Consider the following 21819-nt stretch of genomic DNA (forward strand, 5'->3'; position numbering starts at 1 on the left):
AAGAATAGCGTAACACTTCACTGGAAGGTGTATTGTTTTGTAAGCACTGTCTAGATCAGGACGCTGCTTTCAATGAAAGGGCCTGGAAGGAGGTGTTTTAACCATGAAGGGTCTCTGATCCTCCTGCATCATCTTATAATGTTCACATGTGGACCGACCTGCCAGACACAACAATAACACACCCTACCTTGGTGTTGAGACGACAAGGTAACTTTAGCCCTGTCTGTCTTAATCCAGGACTAAACCCTGTAATTAGAGATGTCCATGTGTCAGAACACTCTTAACCAGACAGTGGGGGTCAAGCTGCCTTGTCTTGGTGACAGGTCTGCCTCCCTGCTACACAGTGTTGTCTCATTGGCTGTGATGAGTCTTCCACTTCTGCTGTGATAATAATAATAATAATAATAATAATACAAATAATAATACAAATAAGAATTTATTACATGTATTAATCGCTTTTCATTATACAAGAATAATCTCAAACTGTGTAAAATAAACTATAGAAAATGGGTGTGGCCACAGAGGAGAGTGGGTGTGGCCATAGAGAAGAGTGGGTGTGGCCATATAGGAGTGTGGGTGTGGCCATACAGAAGAGTGGGCGTGGACACACACAGGCTGGGTAGTGGAGCGTCGCCAGGGAACCTTAAACAGACCACATGTGGCTGGAACAACTTAAATATTTAGCTGAGCTGGTTGAAAAGCCTGACGATTAATCTTTACAAATGAGAGTGTGTGTCTGTGTGGTCAAACAAACTGATGTCAGGCCCTAATGAATCAGGAGAGAGAAAGAGAGAGAAAGCTGTGGGAGGGTGTGTGTGTGTGTGTGTGTGTGAAAGAGAATAAATGTACCGTATTTTCCGGACTATAAGTCGCACCCGAGTATAAGTCGCAGCAGGCCAAAAACGGGGCACGAAGACTATAGTATCCATCTGCGCGCAACAAATCCATCACCCGGAAATGTGTTGGGCCACGTCATCGTAAGCGCGTCGGTAAAAGAAACCGCGAGAATCCGCGAGATTTTGAAGGATCTGATAGTTCGCTACAATTCGATACAGAGGACTACCAATCTCCGTTCGCTACAATACAATACAGACGACGAAGAAGAAGAATTACAAGTACAATGGCAAATGCAGCTCAGGTGAGAATTTCGAAATATTATTAATGAACATGTTATAGTTTTCATATATGTATTTATTATTTAGGTTGTTGCATGTGTTACGCATTTGGCTGTAGTTTTGTTCATCTAATTGGGTAATTCTATGTGGTTTAGCGTTATCAGATATGAGATTAGATTCAACTTTATTGTCATTGCTGAGTACAAGTACCAACAACAAAATGCAGTTATGCATATAACCAGAAGTGCAAATAGTGACAAAACAAAGATAAACATGTACAGCCGGCAGGGCTAAAAAACGCCGCGCTCAGGTGGGGGGAAGGGAATGACTTTCACGTGGTAATTATTACAACTAACACTAAGTTAAAGATGAACTATATGCTATTTTCGAACTTTGGTAGTGTGTTCACTGTTGTATGTAGGTTGCACATATAATATTTTGAGCTCAGGTCACATATTTTCAAGCAAGATGAATTAAAGGAATGAAATATTCAATTTAAAGGAAATGAAAGTTATTTGGAGTCACATTCGATACATTCACCTAATTATATTTTATTCTTCCATAGACCAACATGATGTTTCCAGATGGACAATATCCTGCGCTTAAGAGATTGGACTTGGACACATTCCAGTGTCCATGTTGTCACAAGGCAGGTAAGTACCCTGCTCTTCTATCTCATATGCAGTTCCACCATAGTTCTGCTGTGAAATATGGAGGTAAGTCCACCTATATATTATCATGTCATCATTTGAATTTTAAATGGTGTTAATGTGTTATTTCTGTGCCCCAGCACATCCTTGGTGTAAATTAGTTTTAGATCAGACATTGTGGGCTCATTTGATGTTTGTGTGAGCTTTCACATTCCACATTAGATTTATATTACGGTTCTGACCTGTTAGCAACGCTGAATTAATTACCTAATGTGGGTTTAATTATTAATTCAAATGCAAAAGTTCAAGTTATAGGCATGGACCCTATGTTATCGAATTTTTATTTAATAAAAGTTTGGGCATTTAGCAGACGCCTGTTTCCAAAGCGACTTTTAATCAATACATTTGACTAAGCAAGTGAATCATCAATTCACCAGTCGTAGCAGGAAGAGTAATCTACCTCAGACCAGGGGTCTATTATTGTTAGTGACATGATTATGTATTGTTCTCACAAACACCTTTTTTCAAATTATGTATTTACAAAAATACAACTTATTGGTATGTTTCTAGTAGGCCTATCTTCTAAATCACTTTCTTTATTTCTTTTAGGATATGCTTTTTATAAATGCCACTGTGACTGTGTGACCAACAGCCATTATCACTGTGGCTTTTGCCCCCGAGTCATTATGCGTAAGGAGTATTTTCTTAATCACTTAAAAAAGTGTTGCACTCAACTCCCAGCTGCTGTGGGGACGACGGCTCCAGCAACTACGTCTCAGACAGCCCCCCAGATATCGAGGTCAAGGTACCAATCAACAACATGTTGTTTTTGTAACTTAGTACTCAACAAGAAGAACGTCAAGAAGCACATCGAAAGGTACCACTCATCAAATCCATTAGACATTACAGCAAATCACCATCTACAATCATTCTGCATAGATAACAAAAAGGGAATGTTTGCTGTTTCCAAGACCTTTAGGGGTCCTGTGCACTGGATTCATGTCCAAAAATGTTCCTGGGGTAATAACCAGGTAACCTGTGAATTAGAGACATGCAGCAAGGCATATGACTATGCACGTCGAAGTAGCCTATCGGGTTTTGACTGCAACCATGTTCGGTCCTTGGTGTACTGTCCTGTGAACACCAAGTCAGCCATTGATCTTGATGAAGGGATTCTCTCAGAAATGGTCCTGAACAAATGGTTTAGCAAGGACACAGAGAGTGTGTGTCTGAGAAGGAAGCTGGCTGCTGGTGAAGAAGCTGCACCACTCAGTGTTGAGGTGAACCCTGGCCAAGAACAGGGACGCATTTTCTTTTCAGTGTTGGAACCACACATCTCCTCCTATTCAAGATTGGGGAGGGTCATGGTCCACTATGAACATTCCATAAACACCTGGCATTGCCCATGTTCAAAACCCAGAACATCCTGCCCACACAAATCTATAGCCAAGTGGCACGTGCACCAAACAAGGCCTACCCTTTTCACCAAAAAGTATTTCGAAGACTCTTCTTATGAGACATTTACCGCTGAGGACACACAGGCAGCACCTGAGGACACACAGGCTGTTCCCCTGTATCCCCCAGAAGGAAAGGGAAGGCTGTTGGATATGGTGGATTACCTTATAGGACACAAAGCCCTGCCAACAGATCTTCCCATTAAAGTCTTACAATCAGAGGATATACCAAGGCACTTGGCTCCACAAGAGAACTATTGCCATAAGTGTCCCGGCGAAGTTGCTCTTTCTGAGCCAATTGTCGTGTCCAGAAAAGCGAAGATCGTCACAGTCACTGGAATTGTGGAGGGTAGGTTGCATTTCATGACAGACATCGTTATTTCTGAATTGTTTAGTTCCATGAATTACCAAATATGTGGTTTGTCCATCATATAGTAACCATCATGTCACTGACATCCTTTTTTACAGGGATAACAACATACGTAAAAAAATGTGCAGCATGTGGCACATTTTACCGCTACCAGGAGTGGGCAGAGGGGCTGCATAATTTTAATGATAGTGTCATTTTGACACATCAGTTATGCCTTTACCTGAGGAACTCTGTACAGGTAACACACGTTTGATATTTTGTATGTGTTAGCCTGTGCTTTCCATTTGATGTTGACCTGACAGTTTTCCCTCCACGTCCATTTGTAGAACCATACAGCAGTGGGAAGAGCTGTGGAGATTTTACAAGCCACAAACAATCAAACTTATCCAGCCAAGGACTCCATACTCCACGGTTACCTGCATTTTGAAGCCCTTTCCTCGCATACATATAATTTCTCATGTGTGAACTGTGGAGATCATCCTCCCGTTGTGGTGATGGATTTGCATAAGAAGGGAGTCTTCAGCATGCCAAGTGAGTGCTTATCTCTTATGAGGTCTGTTACAATGACCACTGTTATTTTTACTATGTTATGTAACTGTTTGTCTTTCAGTCAGTGATATCCCAGAGCCACCACCTATATTTGATGGCCGGGTCGACATTGAGGACTTCTGGCGTTCCGTTAGCCAAGAGATCCTTTGTCGAGGCTTTGTGAAGAGTAAGTGAAGATTTTCAACTTGGAGGAATTTAAAGGGAAGGATTTAAAGAGTGATCTGTGCCAAGTGTATCCAACTGAAGACAGGTGTACATTTTTGTATATGTTTTCTAGGTGCATGTACCTGTATTATGTACAGTATATAGCCTTGTTGACCACCATTAGTGTTTTTGCTTGTGTTGTCTGTTTGCTCTTGCCTAGGTAATGCTGCAAATCCTTGTGTGGTATCCCCTTCCTACCATAATTGGGCACCATGGATAGGTCCTCAGACCAGGGCCAACAACATTGTCTTCAACACAGAGTACATGAAGGGTCGAGGTAGGAATACTTCACAACTGATGGAGGCGGCAGAGATGGACGTAACCGAGGAGAGATTGACCAATGAGATAATGAAGTTGAAGGTGAGATTACTTTTTTCGTATATATTTTGGTATCTGTTACTTACTAAAAATGAAGAAGAGTTCTTGAGCAAATTTAAGACTTGTTTATTCAAAAAAACAGGTTACACAGCATGGCCCCTCAATGGAGCTGATGGTCCGAATCGGTCACAGGATGGATGTGAAGAAAAAAGAGGCAGAGTCCATCTGCGTAGAGGGCTTTATACCCTGTCACTATTATTTCGCTGAGCCAACTAAACAGAGTCCACGTCACTTTAATTTGGTAGTAGGTGAGGCCATTCTCCGTCCTGCAAATAGGATGTCATTGTCTTATTATAATGCACTAATACAATTCCAATGCAACCTATGTTATGGCCGTCTTGCTGACTCGGACCCCAATGCAATTATCCTCCCATGATGACATTCCATCCTCTGCACATGCATTGTCAAAAGGCCACCGTGTGTCTCTCCCTATCTCTCCTAACAGAAACAACACAAACGGACGGTTATCTAGTGAATAGGGGAACGAATCAGATAAATGACAAATATGTTTCTGCCCTCAAGCAAGCCCTGGATGAGTAAAGAGGGAGTCAAACAGAGTCTCCTACTGTGTTGCTTTCACTACGTGGCCGTTGGGTTGCCATGGCTACGTCATATGAAAATACACTACACTTTAAAAGATTTTCTCAAACTAATTGTTATTAGATGGTCATGCATAAGTGTAAGCAACACATTTAATATAATTTAACTGAAGTCTGTATGTAATAGTTTATCTGGTTGTTAATGTACTTTCACTACCATGAAAACACAGGTTCTTGCAGTGCGAAACCTGGTAAAACACTGTGGGCTTGACTCAACCGGGTCAAAAATGGACCTTATCGTTCGCTTGAGGGAGGAGATGAAAAGCCGCAGTACATATGACAAGGTCTTCCAAAAGGTCTGGAGTGCATCTGGTAAGTTTAGCAAAACACAATTATCGGAATTTATTATATTTTTGCTTAGAGAAAATAAGTCCAAATTAAACACTTTATATCACCAGTGTACTTATATTATCATGTACTTATATTTCAATTTATTTTCCTGTTAAGGCGGCTGGGCAGTGATAATGTGCCCATGTGGAATTGTGAATGCGCTTAAGTTCAATATAAGAGCTGAAAGCCCAAGAGATTATGCGGACATGCTGCTGTCTTTTAAACACTTCCCAAATGTGGCCATATATGACTTTGCCAGAGGTTTGGCTACTCACACCAACTTGAGGGAATCCGAAGAACTGCCCTTCAGACCAAATGAAGGCAGACTGACCGAAGCCACACCTGACAATCTGAAGTCCGCTGAGAAAGGTGGGCTGAAAATAAACCTGCCCTGGTTAAAATTGAAAAAGGAGCCCGTGGACATAAATGCACACCCTACAACAGGATCTTCGGATCACTATGCTCTCTATGACACTTTCCATGAGGCTAACACAAAAGACCCAAAGGATTGCCTCAGAAAGATAGGCCTTGTCCCGGAGCTCTGTGGCTGGGTGAACTCTCAAACAGCCGAACAGCTTTTCTCAAAAATGAAAAAAAATAACTATTTTATGAACTTGATGTCTCCGGGAAGCCATCTCTTTGTCATGCGATGTATTATTCATCACCACAACAGCATGGTCAATGAGAAGACCCTGACAGACCTTCGGAAAGTGTCACCAGAGGACATCACCCTTGATTCAAGTGGAAAGGCAGTAATGGGTGCGTGTTAAATATTTACATATGTGTGTTAAATGTTGTTCTCTTTGAAATTGTTTTGTCTCCACTGCTAATGTTTTTTAAATTATTGATCATATCTTTTTTAGCATCTACACTGTATTCAAGTGGCACTTCATCTCCAGCACACCCCTCAGGTATTATGACAGCCTGTTATCATCTGTATAACTGGTTCAGCTGGACAAATGTGTATGGATCAAGTCATGACGATGATCTACCTTTTACTACAGTGCAAAAGGAACCGCAGAACATTGACCAATGTTCAGAAAAATGTGAGGACATAACAATAATGTCCTCACTGGAGCCCTGCAGAGCCTCATGGACCCTAAAGGGTCATCATCCCCTTCAGGAGCAGCTGGTAAACTGATGTTTCTATATACTATTGTCCTTCGTATTTTATTATTCATTTGGAAAACGACTGACGTTCATGCTGTGTTCTTTGTTTTGCTGTTGATTTATTTGTACATGTCCTCTCCAGATCAACTATGTCCTGGATATTACAAGGCCACATGATGAGCTCATCATCAAAGATAAAACAACTTGCCTGAACAGGGAAAACATGTTGACCCTTGGACTTCAAAAGGACATCGACTCATTTGTATGTTACAACTATCCATGTTAGTGGTGAAGGTATGTTTTGAAAAGAAATTGTCATGAATTCATTGTCTAACGCTATCTGTAAACTACATCACCAGGTAGGAAACGCTTGCCTCAGGCTGATTGACCAAATGGCTACTATGAAGGTATGTTTTTTTTAAATCATTTATGCAAGAAATGTTTATACTAAGGATAGTTGATTGTTGAAGTGCCTGGATGAAAAGGTAATGTTGTGGCTTATATGCCTTGTTGTGATTTTAATAGATAGCTGGAACTCAGCCATATGTTTTACGTACCATTTTCTAGCATTGACTAATTTTAGATGCACTTGAATTCTACAGGGAAAGGCGGTTTTCATTGCTGACCTTCATGTAACCTCAACGTGGGTCCATTCCCACAACTGTGATCCCATGAGCCATTTCCCAGTAAGTCAAATGATTGAGCCGGTATTTGAATAAGATAAACAGCTATGTAGACAACATTGTATCCAGCATTACAATTGGCATGCCCTTCATGGGACATCAGCACATTAGCTGTGTTGGTCCTAAATACCTAAAACTAAGCCAAAAAAAACACGACATGTCTGAGAAAGGACTTCATCAAATTATCATGTAATTCATAATCATGCACACCCCAGTTAAGTGTTGGATAAAAATGATAAATGCAGTACATGGTTTTGAACAGGAACATGCTGATCAGAAGGATGCCCTTATCCTTCCACTGTGGGTTCCAGGCCACTTTGTCCTGTGTGTAAGTGTACTATACCCATATATATATATATATATATATATATATATATATATATATATATATATATATAAAGACATACAATGTAGTTGAGCATTTCTCAGCTTTAACCTTCATATGCCATTTGCTTGTGAGTTTGTGTCTATTGTATTACCCCCAAAGTGTCCTTTTTGCTTATTGTCCAGAATGCGTTATTCCCTGTAGGTAATGAGGCCACACCAGAAAGACATTTTCTTTCTAGATTCGCAGTATTTCAAAACTCCAAGGGGATTCACCTCTGAAGCCTACAGAACACTATTAAGGTTGCCCCAAATATTTTTTGCTCTGGCAGTCACGTTCCCCTGACCTGCCTGGCGGTCACGTTCCCCTGACCTGCCTATGATGTGTGTCCTGGCGGTCACGTTCCCCTGACCTGCCTATGATGTTTGTCCTGGCGGTCCCCTGACCTGCCTATGATGTGTGTCCTGGCGGTCCCCTGACCTGTCTAATGTTACTGCCATTTCTAAAGACTTGTGTTCAATCAGGAGGCATTGTGGCAATGCATGCATTATGTACTGATTGTTTGTCCAACATTCAGAAAGGATTGGCTTCCCGAAAGCTGGAGTGGACTTAAATAGACACATTTCCAACACAAGGAAAGAGAAACACAGAGAAATCCTCCTCATTGAACTTTTGCAAATAAGCATGATCGACCGACTTGCATGGTGTGAAGTGGTTCTGAAGCAGCAGTGGTACGAATGTTGTTCCTTTTTTCTCTCCTGTAGGAGGTGTGTACTTCTTTGTTTGACTTAGTTTTATTCTTGGTTGCCCAGGGGTGTTGCTGAGAAAATTGTTGCGGGATCCTGGACAGAGAAGACTGGTCTGGATTTGGAGGTATTGTTTGAATGTTACTATCATATTATAGCTATAGTCATAATTACCTACTATTCTCTAACTAACTTTTCTTCGTACAGGGGCTTCCGAGGCAGACCAGTGGCAATGACTGTGGTGTCTTCATGATAATGGTGAGTTATGGTAATGCCACCAAGTGATATGGCACACTTGATTGTTCCTTAAAACCATCAAAAAAATGTGTAAATGTATGTAACAATGACTGACCACCACTTAGTCCTGACCAACATTCTGTTTGTGCATTTGCAAATAAAAAGGTGTGCAATAAAAGGTATTAAGGAACATTCATGTGTGCAGACCTCTCATATCACTTTCCTATGGAGTTATCAGCCATGTACATTTCATTGGATGTGTGTGACTACCTTCTCACTGAGTTATAAGCTGTCACATGGTAATCTTGTCTTTGTGTCTTTTCTCATTACAGTATGCCTGGTATTTCGCCATGGAGGCTACCTTTGACTTCAGCATTGTAAGTATTAAGAAAACAAGAACCCATTATATCAATATGCTATAAGACTTTGAATGCAAATTGAGTAACTGCTCTTTCTTTAGGATGACATGTCTCTCCTGAGAAGGTGGTGGTGTATTGTCCTGGTGGAAAACATTGGGCTGGAAGGGTATGCTGCAGTGCTACAAAAATAATAATTGTATTTGTACATTTATTATCAAGAGGACTTTGGGGTAACACCTGGCCCTACAATTCAACCTTCCGGTGAAGATAATGTGTGTTAATTTCAGATATGGAAGGAAGTTTGCTCACTTTAGTGAGGAAGGCAGAGCGACCCTTCACGACAGTGTCCCACCTGTATTCAGGACCTATTCAAGTGTTAAAAGGAGTCATGCAAGCAACACCATGGTCAGTGCATCTCTCACTAAGTATCTATGACCGTGTGCCTGTTTCTGAATGGGCTACTGCTCCTAAAACACATACTCCATGCAACTTTATGGCACATGCAATATGTTTAGTGGTACTGTGTCATTCTGAATCCAGCCTGGATCTCTTTTTGAAGTAGTTAACCCTTTCATGTAAAACATACTGGCAATAATGGTGGACTCTGTACAGATGCCACTGGACACTGACGAGGACCACACGTACTTCAAGAGGCCTTACAGCTTTCCTCCTAAAGAATTGGTTAGTGTGAATGAAGTTTATTGCATACAAACATACTATCCACCATTCACAGCTGTACACATAGTCATGCTTATGTGTGTATCCTGTTACCAGGGACAAAGATGTCAGAAGCCTGGAAAGTGAAACCACACTTTATATCAGGACACTTGAGGTAGAATGATCAAGGAAAGAAAGTGAGTGACTCATTCAGTACTTAACTGCACCTTTTCATTGTAACATGGTTAAGCACTGTATTATTATTTTAGGAAAGGGCTCAACAAGTTCAACACCAACGAAGAGTGACCAATGACTTGTTAGTGCATTGCATTTGCAATGCATTTTGGAAACATGAGGAGAGTGCTAATACAAATTCCATGACAGTTTGCAACCACTGATGAATGTGAGTTTCTTAAATTAATTATTAATCACTTCTTTATAACATTTTGTCTCAACAGTGAGAAGCAGCTGTCTCACCATTATATGGTCGAAAATGTGAGAAGAAAAGGAAGCTGAAAGACCATAGAGACAATGTTGAAAGAGCACTTGTGCTAAAGTGCAATCAGCAATGATGTCTTGATTGAAGCGCATTGAGTCGTATCTTGTGAGATGCGCTATACAAATAAAGCTTGAATTGATTTGATCCCTTGTACACTTTTTTTGGGCATTTGTGTTGCAACACACCTGTACATTCTGCACTCTACCCTGTTAGGCCCTTATTTTACTCTAGACAGAAGGGTTGTAACACTTGTTATTAATTCCATTTGGTATACCTCATAAACTTTCTTGCATTTCTGGTGTTTGCATTTTACATATTCTAAATATATGCTATCTACATGTCGCACTGGATGGGGTTATTGCTGTTGACTCATCAGAAAGTAAAGACTAATTCACAGAGTGTATGAAGATTCCAGTAAGGGTTTTGTGAAGGAGCCCTAGTGCTGTTGACATCAGAAATAGAATGTTTTATTTAGCTCATCAGTGTGCACTCAGCACCATGGACACCTCCAGCCCAGCACCTTGCACCACGGTTCCTGCCCTGCTCCATGGATTACAACGATGATCGCCTGACCCTTGCCTGACTCCACCAAGTCCTTTGCCTGACCCCTCAAACCTGTTTGACCTAATAAAGTCCCTCACCTGGGGTCATTGACATTCTTTTATTTATATACAGTTAGGTCTGGAAGTATTTGGACAGTGACACAATTTCCATAATTTTGTCTCTGTATGCCACCACAAAGGATTTGAAATGAAACAATCCAGATGTAATTGAAGTGCATTTTACAGCCTAAGGATGGCCTGTTTCAGTTGCATTGAGAGCTCTGTTGACTGCATGTTGTGCGTATACAGCAACAGCCTCCAAATGCAAATGCCACACTTGGAATCAACTCAGACCTTTTACCTGCTTAATTGATAAAGAAATAATGAAGGAATAAATAGCCCACACTGGCCCATGAAACAGCTTTTGAGTCAATTGTCTAATTACTTTTGGTTATTATACATAAGAGCTATAATTCATAAACCCTTCCTTCAATTTGGATGTGAATACCCTTAACCTAAAGCTGAGAGTCTGCACTTTAAGCCCAGTAAATTCTGTTGGAAATCTCATATAAGATACGTTAGATCCAAAGTATCAAGGAGTATTGCAGTATTGTGCAGGGCAAAACATATTCTGGAACAGAGGATGTTGTATACTCTATATTGTTGTCTTGTCTTACCCTATTTGAGTTACTGTGTGGAGATATGGGGAAATGAATATAAAAGCACTTTAAACCCATTGATTACACTACAGAAAAAAGCTATGAGGATTTTGATTGATTGATTGAAAACTTTATTAGAAGATTTGCAGAAGTAGGTACATGAAAGTACATATTACATACAAGGTCAACTAACAGGATAAAAACCCAAGAAAGCCACTGGCTTATTTCAATTGGGGTCCTTGATTCTCAATTCATCATTACATGTAAGACCGACAAAACAAACTAGTACTATCTACAAGATAATACAGACAAAGAACTATTACTATCTACAAGATAAAAATACATCCATCATGGGAAGAACAATACAACAAAACATCAGGTATGTACAGCGGGTAGGGCAGGTGGGGACATACACCACAGGTGGGGGCGGGGGACAAAACACAAAGTATGTACAGTGGGTAGTTCGGGTCTTTTAATCTGATTTTTGATTTAGAGGGTCCAGTTACGGATTGCAGCCTCCTGTAAATGTTTTTTGAGAGTGGTTTTGAAGGTGGGCAGTGTTTTGCACTCCTTTAAGATTATAGGAAGGGCGTTCCACATTTTTACTGCAGTACAGATTGTACATGAGGTCGGATATCGTGATCACACTAATAACTTGTTCCTAATGTCAAAAATATGAAGAAAATATGAAGGAAAGCAGAAATATTGCTCTATTGCTCTATTTAAAAAAAGGTTTAAATTATTTTTAATGAAAAAGTATTAGAACGGATGATACTGAAATATATGTATTAATTAATTGGATTATATAATGTAAGCATAATTGTTAAGTATAAACAGGGGTAGGACAGGCTTCTTCCTACTCCTTTTCGAACAATTGATAGGACTGTACTCTACATATTAGTTTTTTTCCGTAGTTTTCACCGTAGTAAGGCCGTAGTAAGGCGATTCATGGTTTACTCCTAGTGTATCCATCTGCGCTGCGCGCATCAAATCCATCACCCGGAAATGTGATGTACCATACGTCATCATACCGCGCCTGCATATTTGCATAACACATTTCCGGGTGATGGATTTGATGCGCGCAGATGGACCCTACTCCACGAAGAGGAAAAAACCACATATAAGTCGCACTGGACTATAAGTCGCATGGTTCAAGGGAACGGGCTTGGCGGAATCAGCGGGGAAAGAAGACCCTGTTGAGCTTGACTCTAGTCTGGCACTGTGAAGAGACATGAGAGGATTTGTAAGCCCAGGAAGGACATAATTCACGTTAAAACTTCTTCTGAAAGGTTAGAAATACTTAAATTATCGAGTGTAAAGCCAGGGCTAGCTAGCGCGTTGCTAACGAAGGTTAGCAAAATGGCGTCGCGGGAGCAAGCAAACAGGATGGAACAGCCTCTGAAAGGTAATAAATGACTTTAATATCGTGTATAACGTTCATAATAGCGTGTATAACGTTCATAATATAGTGCTTAATGTCCACATTGTCGAGTGTAACGACTATTTATCGTGTATAAGGCCATGACAAAGATAGCTTGGTGAAAAACGGAAGTAGTTAGGATGAAGGGCGGCCTACAAACAATGCAACATTGAACAGCCTCTGAAAGGTAATAAATGACTTTAATATCGTGTATAACGTTCATAATATCGTGTATAAGGTCCATAATATCATGTTTAATGTCCACATTGTCGTGTTTAATGTCCACATTGTCGAGTATAATGGCTATTCTATCGCGTATGTGGCGCTAGCGGAAGTAGCAAAATAGCCTCGCGGGGGTAACTTAGCAACATAGAACAGTCTCTGGAAGGAATAAATGACTTTAATATCGTTTATAACGTCCATAACATTGTGTATAAGGTCCATAACATCATGTTTAATGTCCACATTGTCGTGTTTAATGTCCACATTGTCAAGTATAATGGCTATTCTATCGTGTATGAGGCGCTAGCGGAAGTTACTCCTTGGTTCATGTCAGTCAGAGATTACAGTATGTCAGTTCATGTCAGTCAGAGATGATGAATTATTGATATATAAGTCGCACCTGACTATAAGTCGCAGGACCAGCCAAAGTATGAAAAAAACCGCGACTTATAGTCCGGAAAATACGGTAGTCATCAGAGGGTTTGTCAAACCAAGAGATCCTAAACAGGTATCCTGCTTGACTAAAACTCTTCCCACACTAGGAGCACTGGTATGGTTTCTCTCCTGTGTGTATTCTCTGATGAATCTTCAGTTCTCCTCCTCGACTGAAACTCTTTCCACACTGGGAGCAGTGGTATGGTTTCTCTCCTGTGTGTATTCTCTGATGAATCTTCAGGTTTCCTTCTTGACTGAAACTCTTCCCACACTGGGAGCACTGGTACGGTTTCTCTCCTGTGTGTATTCTCTGGTGAATCTTCAGTTCTCCTCCTTGACTGAAACTCTTTCCACACTGGGAGCAGTGGTATGGTTTCTCTCCTGTATGTATTCTCTGGTGTATCTTTAGGTGTTCTGCTAGACTAAAACTCTTCGCACACTCGGGGCACTGGTAGGGTTTCTCTCCGGTGTGCATTCTCTGATGCTTCTTCAGGGTTCCTGCATCAATGAAACTCTTCCCACACTGGGAGCACTGGTATGGTTTCTCTCCTGTGTGTATTCTCTGGTGCTTCTTCAGGTTTCCTGCTTCACTAAAACTCTTCCCACACTGGGAGCAGTGGTATGGTTTCTCTCCTGTGTGTATTCTCTGATGAATCTTCAGTTCTCCTCCTCGACTGAAACTCTTTCCACACTGGGAGCACTGGTATGGTTTCTCTCCTGTATGTATTCTCTGGTGTATCTTTAGGTGTTCTGCTCGACTAAAACTCTTCGCACACTCGGGGCACTGGTAGGGTTTCTCTCCGGTGTGCATTCTCTGATGCTTCTTCAGGGTTCCTGCATCAATGAAACTCTTCCCACACTGGGAGCACTGGTATGGTTTCTCTCCTGTGTGTATTCTCTGGTGCTTCTTCAGGTTTCCTGCTTTACTAAAACTATTTCCACACAGTGGGCAACGGTAGGTCTTCTCTCCTGTGTGTATTCTCTGATGAATCTTCAGGTCTCCTCCTTGACTGAAACTCTTCCCACACTCGGAGCAGTGGTATGGTTTCTCTCCTGTGTGTATTCTCTGGTGCCTCTTCAGTTCTCCTCCTTGACTGAAACTCTTCCCACACTCAGGGCACTGGTAGGGTTTCTCTCCGGTGTGTATTCTCTGATGCTTCTTCAGGGTTCCTGCATCAATGAAACTCTTCCCACACTGGGAGCACTGGTATGGTTTCTCTCCTGTATGTATTCTCTGGTGTATCTTTAGGTGTTCTGCTCGACTAAAACTCTTCCCACACTGGGAGCACTGGTATGGTTTCTCTCCTGTGTGTATTCTCTGATGCTTCTTCAGGTCTCCTGCTTTACTAAAACTATTTCCACACAGTGGGCAACGGTAGGTCTTCTCTCCTGTGTAAGTCTGTGGGTGTGTTTTATGGTGATTCTTCCGCCTTGAGCTCCTGTGTTGTTTATGGTTTCCTGATGTGGTGGAGCTGGGCTCGCTGTCTGGACCTGGGTTGGAGCTCTGCTGGTCTGTAAGAATAGGAACATATACAGGGTTACATAGGCAAGTTTAACTTTGATATATACGTTTAGGCAAGGCAAGTTTATTTGTATAGCACATTTGTTACAACATGGGCAATTCAAAGTGCTTTACCTACAGCATTAAAAAAAATACAGCAAGAGGAGGATAGTAAGAAGAAAAAAAAATAGAGAGAGAAATTAAATAGATAAACATTTAACAAGATAATAAACAATGAATAAAAAGATATAGATAAAAGTGTTCTCTATCTAAGTATGTCTCTCAGAGAGATAAACCTCTGCAAGTATCGTGCCCTGATACAGGATTAAGGTCGCAGATTATCACGGGTAGTGGCTGTATGTATGATGCAGAAGTTGATTATCATTATTAAAAAACAATAGTCATGAATATGCAAATATTCTGGGTGCGTGGAACACTATTTCCATACACCCATTCACCCATGTGTCGCATTCGATTGGAACAACCCACCGTTTGCATCCCACCCCTGCTAGAATCCCCTGGCCCTGGTAACCACCCTGGTAAACACAGGGATGTGTGTATTTTTATGTTAGCCCCCCGGGAAGTGAAGCATGCCCGTCCTGCCTGCCTATACTATCTACATACCTATACTATCTCCATGCCTATAGGGCTGCAACTAACGATTATTTTGATTAATCGGATACAAAAAAAAGCGGGAAAAAAAGATTTATTTTGCAAATTTTATTTTATGTTTTCTAAATCAGCCAGGCCTATACATATACATGTGCAAAAAGCTTGGTAGGCTACCACTAGCTAGCCTTTAGCTTATCACCTCTGCTCTACCACTGACGTTAGCCAGCTAGCTAAATACACTTGTCATGCAATATTGAATTCATGAATGCGAGCAAACACTCACTGGCTATCGCATTACATTACAGTCATTTAGCTGACGCTTCGCCAGAACTCACACTAACGCATTTGCATGGAGAGCAGGAGACCATGGAAGGGCTGAGCCCAGCAGGACTTATAAAATAAAACAATAGGAAGTTAGCTGTAACCCTCCTCTATAGAAACATAGTTACTGCTGTGGTTCTCAGCACAGCTACGCAGACTACAGCTGGACGAGCAGCGTAGTGACAGTCAGCTAGCGGCAGCAGCGAGCTAACCCTGCTAGCTAACTCACTAGCATGTCCTGACAGCAGACAGCAGACAGCTTCACTCTCAAGGCTTTTGAGTAGCATGATTTAAATGTAGCCGCCACGCCGGTGTGCGAATTTGCGAAACCTAGGATGGTATGGGGAATACCGCTACCTGATTGGTTGGCGAAAAACATGTTTATTGACTGGGCAACACAGTGTAAATACAGAGTTCAAGTTTAAAGTTTAAAGTTAAACTTCACCAAACAATCTGGCAACCCTATGGTTTCTGGTCGGAAGTATTGAACGCATTTCACATTTACGATTGCCGGCCACGTCCATTTTCCGAGCAGGTTGTCGGGAGAGTTGATTGCACAATTGAAGAGAATTGACTCTTAACACACCTCACACCACAGGATTCTGTTATAGGAAAATGTTAAGATCCATCTGATAACCGGGCGTTTTCTGTCGTTTTCAGACATCCGAAAATCGAAAAGTTTTTTTTTTTTTTCACCGAACAGTAACAAAAATTATCGTTAGACTAATCAATAAATTAGTCGTTAGACTAATCGAAAAAATAATCGCTAGATTAATCGTTAGAAAAATTGTCGTTTGGGACAGCCCTACCAATCAGCACCTTTCATTAACGTACCCAAGGAAGTTTAAAGAACGCACTCCCAGTGTTGCCAACTTCCAGAGCCCCTTGGCGACTTAATTAGTCAAAAGCGACCAGCGACAAATCTAACTTCCTTTTCTGGTCATTTGGGGAATTACTGTAAACTAAAGCATCTAACATATCCCGTATTCCACTGTTCACGTTACAACCGAGCTCAGGAGAGACGAGTAGGGATACAGTCTATGGCGAGAGAGGGTTGCCGTCTCCTCTCTCCCTCAACACTCACTCCCGCGGCCAGTCTGATATCAGCCACGGGGAGCGTACTGTTGTTCCCCGGGTCCTCGCGGGGGGTTCAGGCAAAGTTCGGGAAATAACGGACGTTTGTCATGTGTTTATACAGCATGGATGTTATGTGCCTAATGCCTTTGATGCGCACACTTGCTACTTGCCGCTTTCATAATTTTATTTAGCCTATATAGCACAAGTCATGCATTGCATGTAACCTCAAGTGCTGAACAGTATTAAGTAAACCACAATGTATTTGCTAAAGCTTAGGGGCGACCGTACCTTTTGCAGCCATAGACTGTCACTGCCTGTTAATAACAAGGTAGGCAAATGACAGTATCCCGTCTAAAGTTTTTCACCAGCCACGGTGAGAAGGCTAGCATACGTTACCTAGTGACTGACTGACAAGGCTGACTTGACAGTAACGTTACCCGTGCAGGCTGAACAATAGCGCGAGACAAGTTCTGTGAGGATATTCGCACGCGGATATTCGCATGTGAGGAAACACAATTATATTACAGTAACAGTCGCTAACTTGACTGCAAAAGTAATGTAGCCTAGGCTGAAAAATAGCGGCAGACATTTGTTAAACACAGTTTATTCATAACATACGATTATTTAAATAATTAAAAAGGGATGCACGATATTATCGGCACCGATATTTATCGGCCCGATAATGGGAAATTAATGTTTATCGTTTTGTATCGTTTTTATAAAATTGTAGCCGATATAGAGCCGATAATATGAAGCCGGAAATATTTCTGCTTCCGGTTTCCGCGCTCATGATGCTGCGCCTGCGTACAGACGAGAGCGAAACATGTCTTCCCCGGTGTGTCTGACATTCTTCACAGTTTCTGAGGCAGATAGTGCGTTTGCAATTTGCAACACATGTTCGACAAAAGTTCGGAGAGGAGGGCAAAGGTCTACGAGTTACAACACAACGAATCTCATAAGTCACCTTAAGATTCACCATTGCAAGCACGCTGTATGGAAGGAATATCAAGCAGAAGGTAGCCTAGCCGCGGTGCCTATTGAACACACATTTGAATTGTATTCAGTTTGTATATTAGGGAACACCAATGGAAAATGTGTCTATTATTTAGGTGAGAATGTGAATGTATGCTATACAAGACAAGTTGTTTACAAGGAAAACATGCACTTTTTGTTTTTCCATGTCAGTGCAATTTATTTTGAATTCTTATGCAAAACGTTTGATGGGCTTTATCACAACCTACCTCATCCTCATGCACTAAAAGTAGCATAGCCCTTTTCAGTTGCTTTATTAAGCATACTAGTGTAGCCTACTATGTGCCTTGTGTCATTCTGTTTATCTGCACACTAAGCAGCCATTTGGCACTAGTTTCTGTAAAAGTTCTATAAAACGTTTGGTTCTTTAAAAGTCTTTATTTTTGTATTGACTGATGCACTTTATTTATTTATTTTTTGATATTTTATTTATGCATTTTCAATTTACAGGGATGCACTTTATTTTTGACACTTTTTTGATCTAATTACTCTTAGGTGAGCCTTTTTTGTTTTCATAAAAGGAGGCCAGATCTTGGCTAAAAAAAGCATTGTGCACTGTCTATAACAGATTCTGTTTGTTAGAGGAAATAATAAATTAACATTTGAAGAGTCAGAAGTGTTCTCTTTGTTGTGTTAACAATAGTGATGTAAGTTAGATTTAGTGAGATCACTATGGAATATTAAATCATCAATCTTTGCTCACTACATAGCCTTTCTTACCTTCAGGTGTGCACAGGTTATCAACTGTGAAATGATATCTGTTCTCATATCGGTTAACATATCGGTTATCGGCCACGAGAAGCGGGTAAACATCGGTATCGGTTGGAAAAAAATGCATATCGTGCATCCCTAATAATAATAATAATAACTTTAATTTATATAGCGCCTTTCAAAAAACCCAAGGACGTTTTACAATTCAAGGGAATGATCAGACAGACAAAACAGAAAACAAACAAAGCAAAACTGAAACATTGACTAGGGGCCAAAGGCCTTGGAGAACAGATGTGTTTTGAGGGCTAATTTGAAGGAGTCCAGGGTGGGGGCATTGCGGATCACTGTGGGGAGGGAGTTCCAGAGAGTAGGTGCGGCCACGCTGAAGGCTCTGTCCCCAAAGGTCCGTAGGTTGGTGCGGGGGGTGGACAGCAGGCCCATGTCTGCGGACCACAGGTTCCGGGAAGGGGTATGTTGGGGGAGGAGGTCAGTTAGGTACTGGGGGGCGCAGGCGTGGAGGGATTTGTAGGTGAGGAGGAGGATTTTGTAAGTGATGCGGGACTTGACCGGGAGCCAGTGGAGGTGAATGATGGTGAAACATGTTGATGTTTTAACATGTGTAACAGCTGCTGGTGTTTTGGGGAACAAGTAGTCAAAGTTGTTTACATATTCTGAAAGGACAGATTGTAATTGTTTAAATTATGTGTCAAACATTGAAATCGGAAAGAAGTTGGAAAAGATATGCGTATTTGAATGTTGGTAAAACTCAATCAACTAACAGAAAATCCCAGTTTTTCTTTGTCACTTCACTTGCTCTTCACTTACGACAGTGCAAATTACTCTTCTCAAAAAGATAGTTAGCAGCTCTGCAGTAGAGCCGTAACAAACACGCTTCCAGTAGGGACAAGGCTATAAAAAGTCTGGCTGAGGTTCTCCCACGCACACGTGCAGCTGAGGTAAGGTCGATGGTGACTTTTAGGCGTTAGAGTTTGACATCATCATGACGCACACATTTTTGCAATGCGCAACTGTCAGCGCATGATCAAAACATGCCGGCATCGATGAGAGGAATCGATAACCGCGGATGCATATGATTCTGATGCATCGAAACATTTGGAACCGGTTCTCGATTCCCATCCCTATACAATTTTCCCAAGCAGGTGACTTAAGTGAAGCTGGAGGAACTTCAAGCTCTAGTTTAAACTATCTAAGCTAAACTACTGATAATCTCTCTTTGGCGTGTGTGCGCAAAAAAGTAAGCTGCATTCATTCAGTACACACGGATACCGAACTGAACGACTTAGTCCAATTTCAGTAGCAGCTTTGTGAGTGTGAGCTGAAACCACTATGTTCAGTGTGCACTTAGCTAGCCAAAGCTTTTGTTTGTTAGCTACGTTAGCTTTGTTTGTAGCTACGGTACGTTTACAGGGTTTTTCCTGGCTCAAAATGAGGCGGAGGTGGTACCACAGGTGTTTGACATCGGGGGGACCCATGAAGCGGGGCTGTCTGGGGGTCCTCACACGAGCGTCAAACACTTCATTTCTTGCATTCTGGTGAATTGATATGCATCAATTTATGGTGGAAATGTCATTATTTATGTAAAGGAAAACACAATATTCAGGCACCAGATGACCATTCAAAATATAATGCAATATAAGGCTCTCAGGCATTCTGTACTTCCAAAGTCGAGAGCTAGAGGAAATAATATTAATCATTTAATTTGACAGCATACATGCTACTGAAAACAGCTGGTTGACTGTCTGCTGTGAAAAATCTTGTCCGTAACGTCCGTAACACTTTGCGGAGCTCCTGTAAACAGCTGGTGGGGAACAGCGCTGGACCGGAAGCTAACCAGCCGTATTAGTAGAAGTGAAGTGATTGTGCATGTAGTCTGATTATCATTATTCATGATCGCAGAGAATTCAGTTGCATTTTCAATTATTAGTTCTATTCTGTCATGAGCATCAGAGAATGACTGACAGGCCGGTAGAATATGAGAATGGGATCATTTGAATAATATATTCTAATATATTAGCCTATAAGCGTGTGTGTTTCATGCAATACCATTATTGCATGAAATGGTCAACATTTGAATGTTGTCAGCTACGAAGCGGATGTGTTTACTAGAACATGGAAATGCAAACGCTAATCACATTATTGCATTACAATTGTCCAATTGACTCAAGTAATGCAGGAAAAAGTGGAAAATGCTATTGTGGGATTGCATAGTAATTTTCAGTTCAGAATGAACTTTTTTCAGAATGAACCAGCTACATGAAAATGAAAATCATATGATTGCATTTTATTTTTAATATTGACCGAAAGAATGCGTGTAAAAGTGGAACATGCAATTGCAATCTCAAATTGCATTAACATTTGAATTTAGTCCACTATATGCTTCCATACACTGGTAGCACTGATTTTACAACAGTGCAATTACACTCACCAATAACAAAGACTTACCATCCATCTCACTGTCTTTCATCTCCACTCTTCCTCTGTCCTCTTGATTCACCATCACGACCTCCTCTCTCATTTGGTCTCCTCCATCCTCTTCTTTTACCATGACACCATACTCCTCTACATCTTCTTCCTCCAGCTTCACTGCCACCATCTCTGGACCCCACTGTGGGCTTTTCAGGGATGGAGAACCACAGCCAGATCCGGGGGACTCTGTGCATTCTGGTTCATACATGGTTACATGAGCTGAAGAGGACCTGCGGCTAGAAACACTGGAGGCACAAACAATGCAGGGTCGATTAGAAATGACAGACAAACAGTTCACTGAACTCCCATCTAGACTGACAGGACACGTCCTGCAAATGCAATAATCTATGGATTACTGATTGCATTTGTTGTAATTAAAGGGTCTGGAAAGTAGACATTAAATGGTTCCCATTGTATTTTGTGTCCAGGAAAAATGTTAACACAAAATAAACTATGGAAATAAGCTTCTTGTTAGGTTGTGGACTTTGCACGCTTGACTGGCAGCTCCCTTTCAAGCTAGCTTGCTGCGATATCA

At 41.2% G+C, this 21819-nt stretch overlaps 2 protein-coding genes across 8 annotated transcripts in view; one reads left to right on the plus strand and one right to left on the minus strand.

Moving 5' to 3' along the window:
- The window catches only part of LOC308168031 (uncharacterized protein), a gene marked incomplete at its 3' end in the record, with an annotated part of 100122 nt that extends 78609 nt beyond the window's left edge, over nt 1-21513 (minus strand). The window contains exons 1-4 of the mRNA XM_080542508.1: nt 21261-21513; nt 14974-15055; nt 14073-14217; nt 13731-13841 (exon numbers count right to left, since the gene is read on the minus strand). Coding sequence (XP_080398634.1) covers nt 13731-13841; nt 14073-14217; nt 14974-15055; nt 21261-21492 — 570 coding nt within the window. The 5' untranslated portion in view covers nt 21493-21513. The remainder of the gene's footprint in view (nt 1-13730; nt 13842-14072; nt 14218-14973; nt 15056-21260) is intronic.
- LOC308167286 (uncharacterized protein) lies at nt 8379-10355 on the plus strand. Of its 7 annotated transcripts, XR_013937714.1 has the most exons (9): nt 8379-8498; nt 8580-8640; nt 8721-8771; nt 9083-9127; nt 9211-9275; nt 9397-9514; nt 9722-9790; nt 9884-9963; nt 10225-10355. XR_013937714.1 is itself a non-coding variant. In XM_080541679.1 (8 exons), the coding sequence occupies exons 1-8, from the start codon at nt 8452-8454 to the stop codon at nt 10225-10227; spliced, it is 459 nt and encodes a 152-aa protein (XP_080397805.1). In that variant the 5' UTR covers nt 8379-8451; the 3' UTR covers nt 10228-10348. The 7 variants fall into 7 exon arrangements, 5 of the variants coding, with proteins under 5 accessions (XP_080397805.1, XP_080397804.1, XP_080397803.1 ...); XR_013937713.1 differs by having other exon boundaries at nt 9722-9963; XM_080541679.1 differs by lacking the exon at nt 9884-9963 and having other exon boundaries at nt 10225-10348.
- Nucleotides 21514-21819: the final 306 nt, after the last annotated feature.

Source organism: Nansenia antarctica, assembly GCF_963989245.1.
Source record: "Nansenia antarctica genome assembly, chromosome: 11".
Classification (NCBI taxonomy): Eukaryota; Metazoa; Chordata; class Actinopteri; order Argentiniformes; family Microstomatidae; genus Nansenia; species Nansenia antarctica.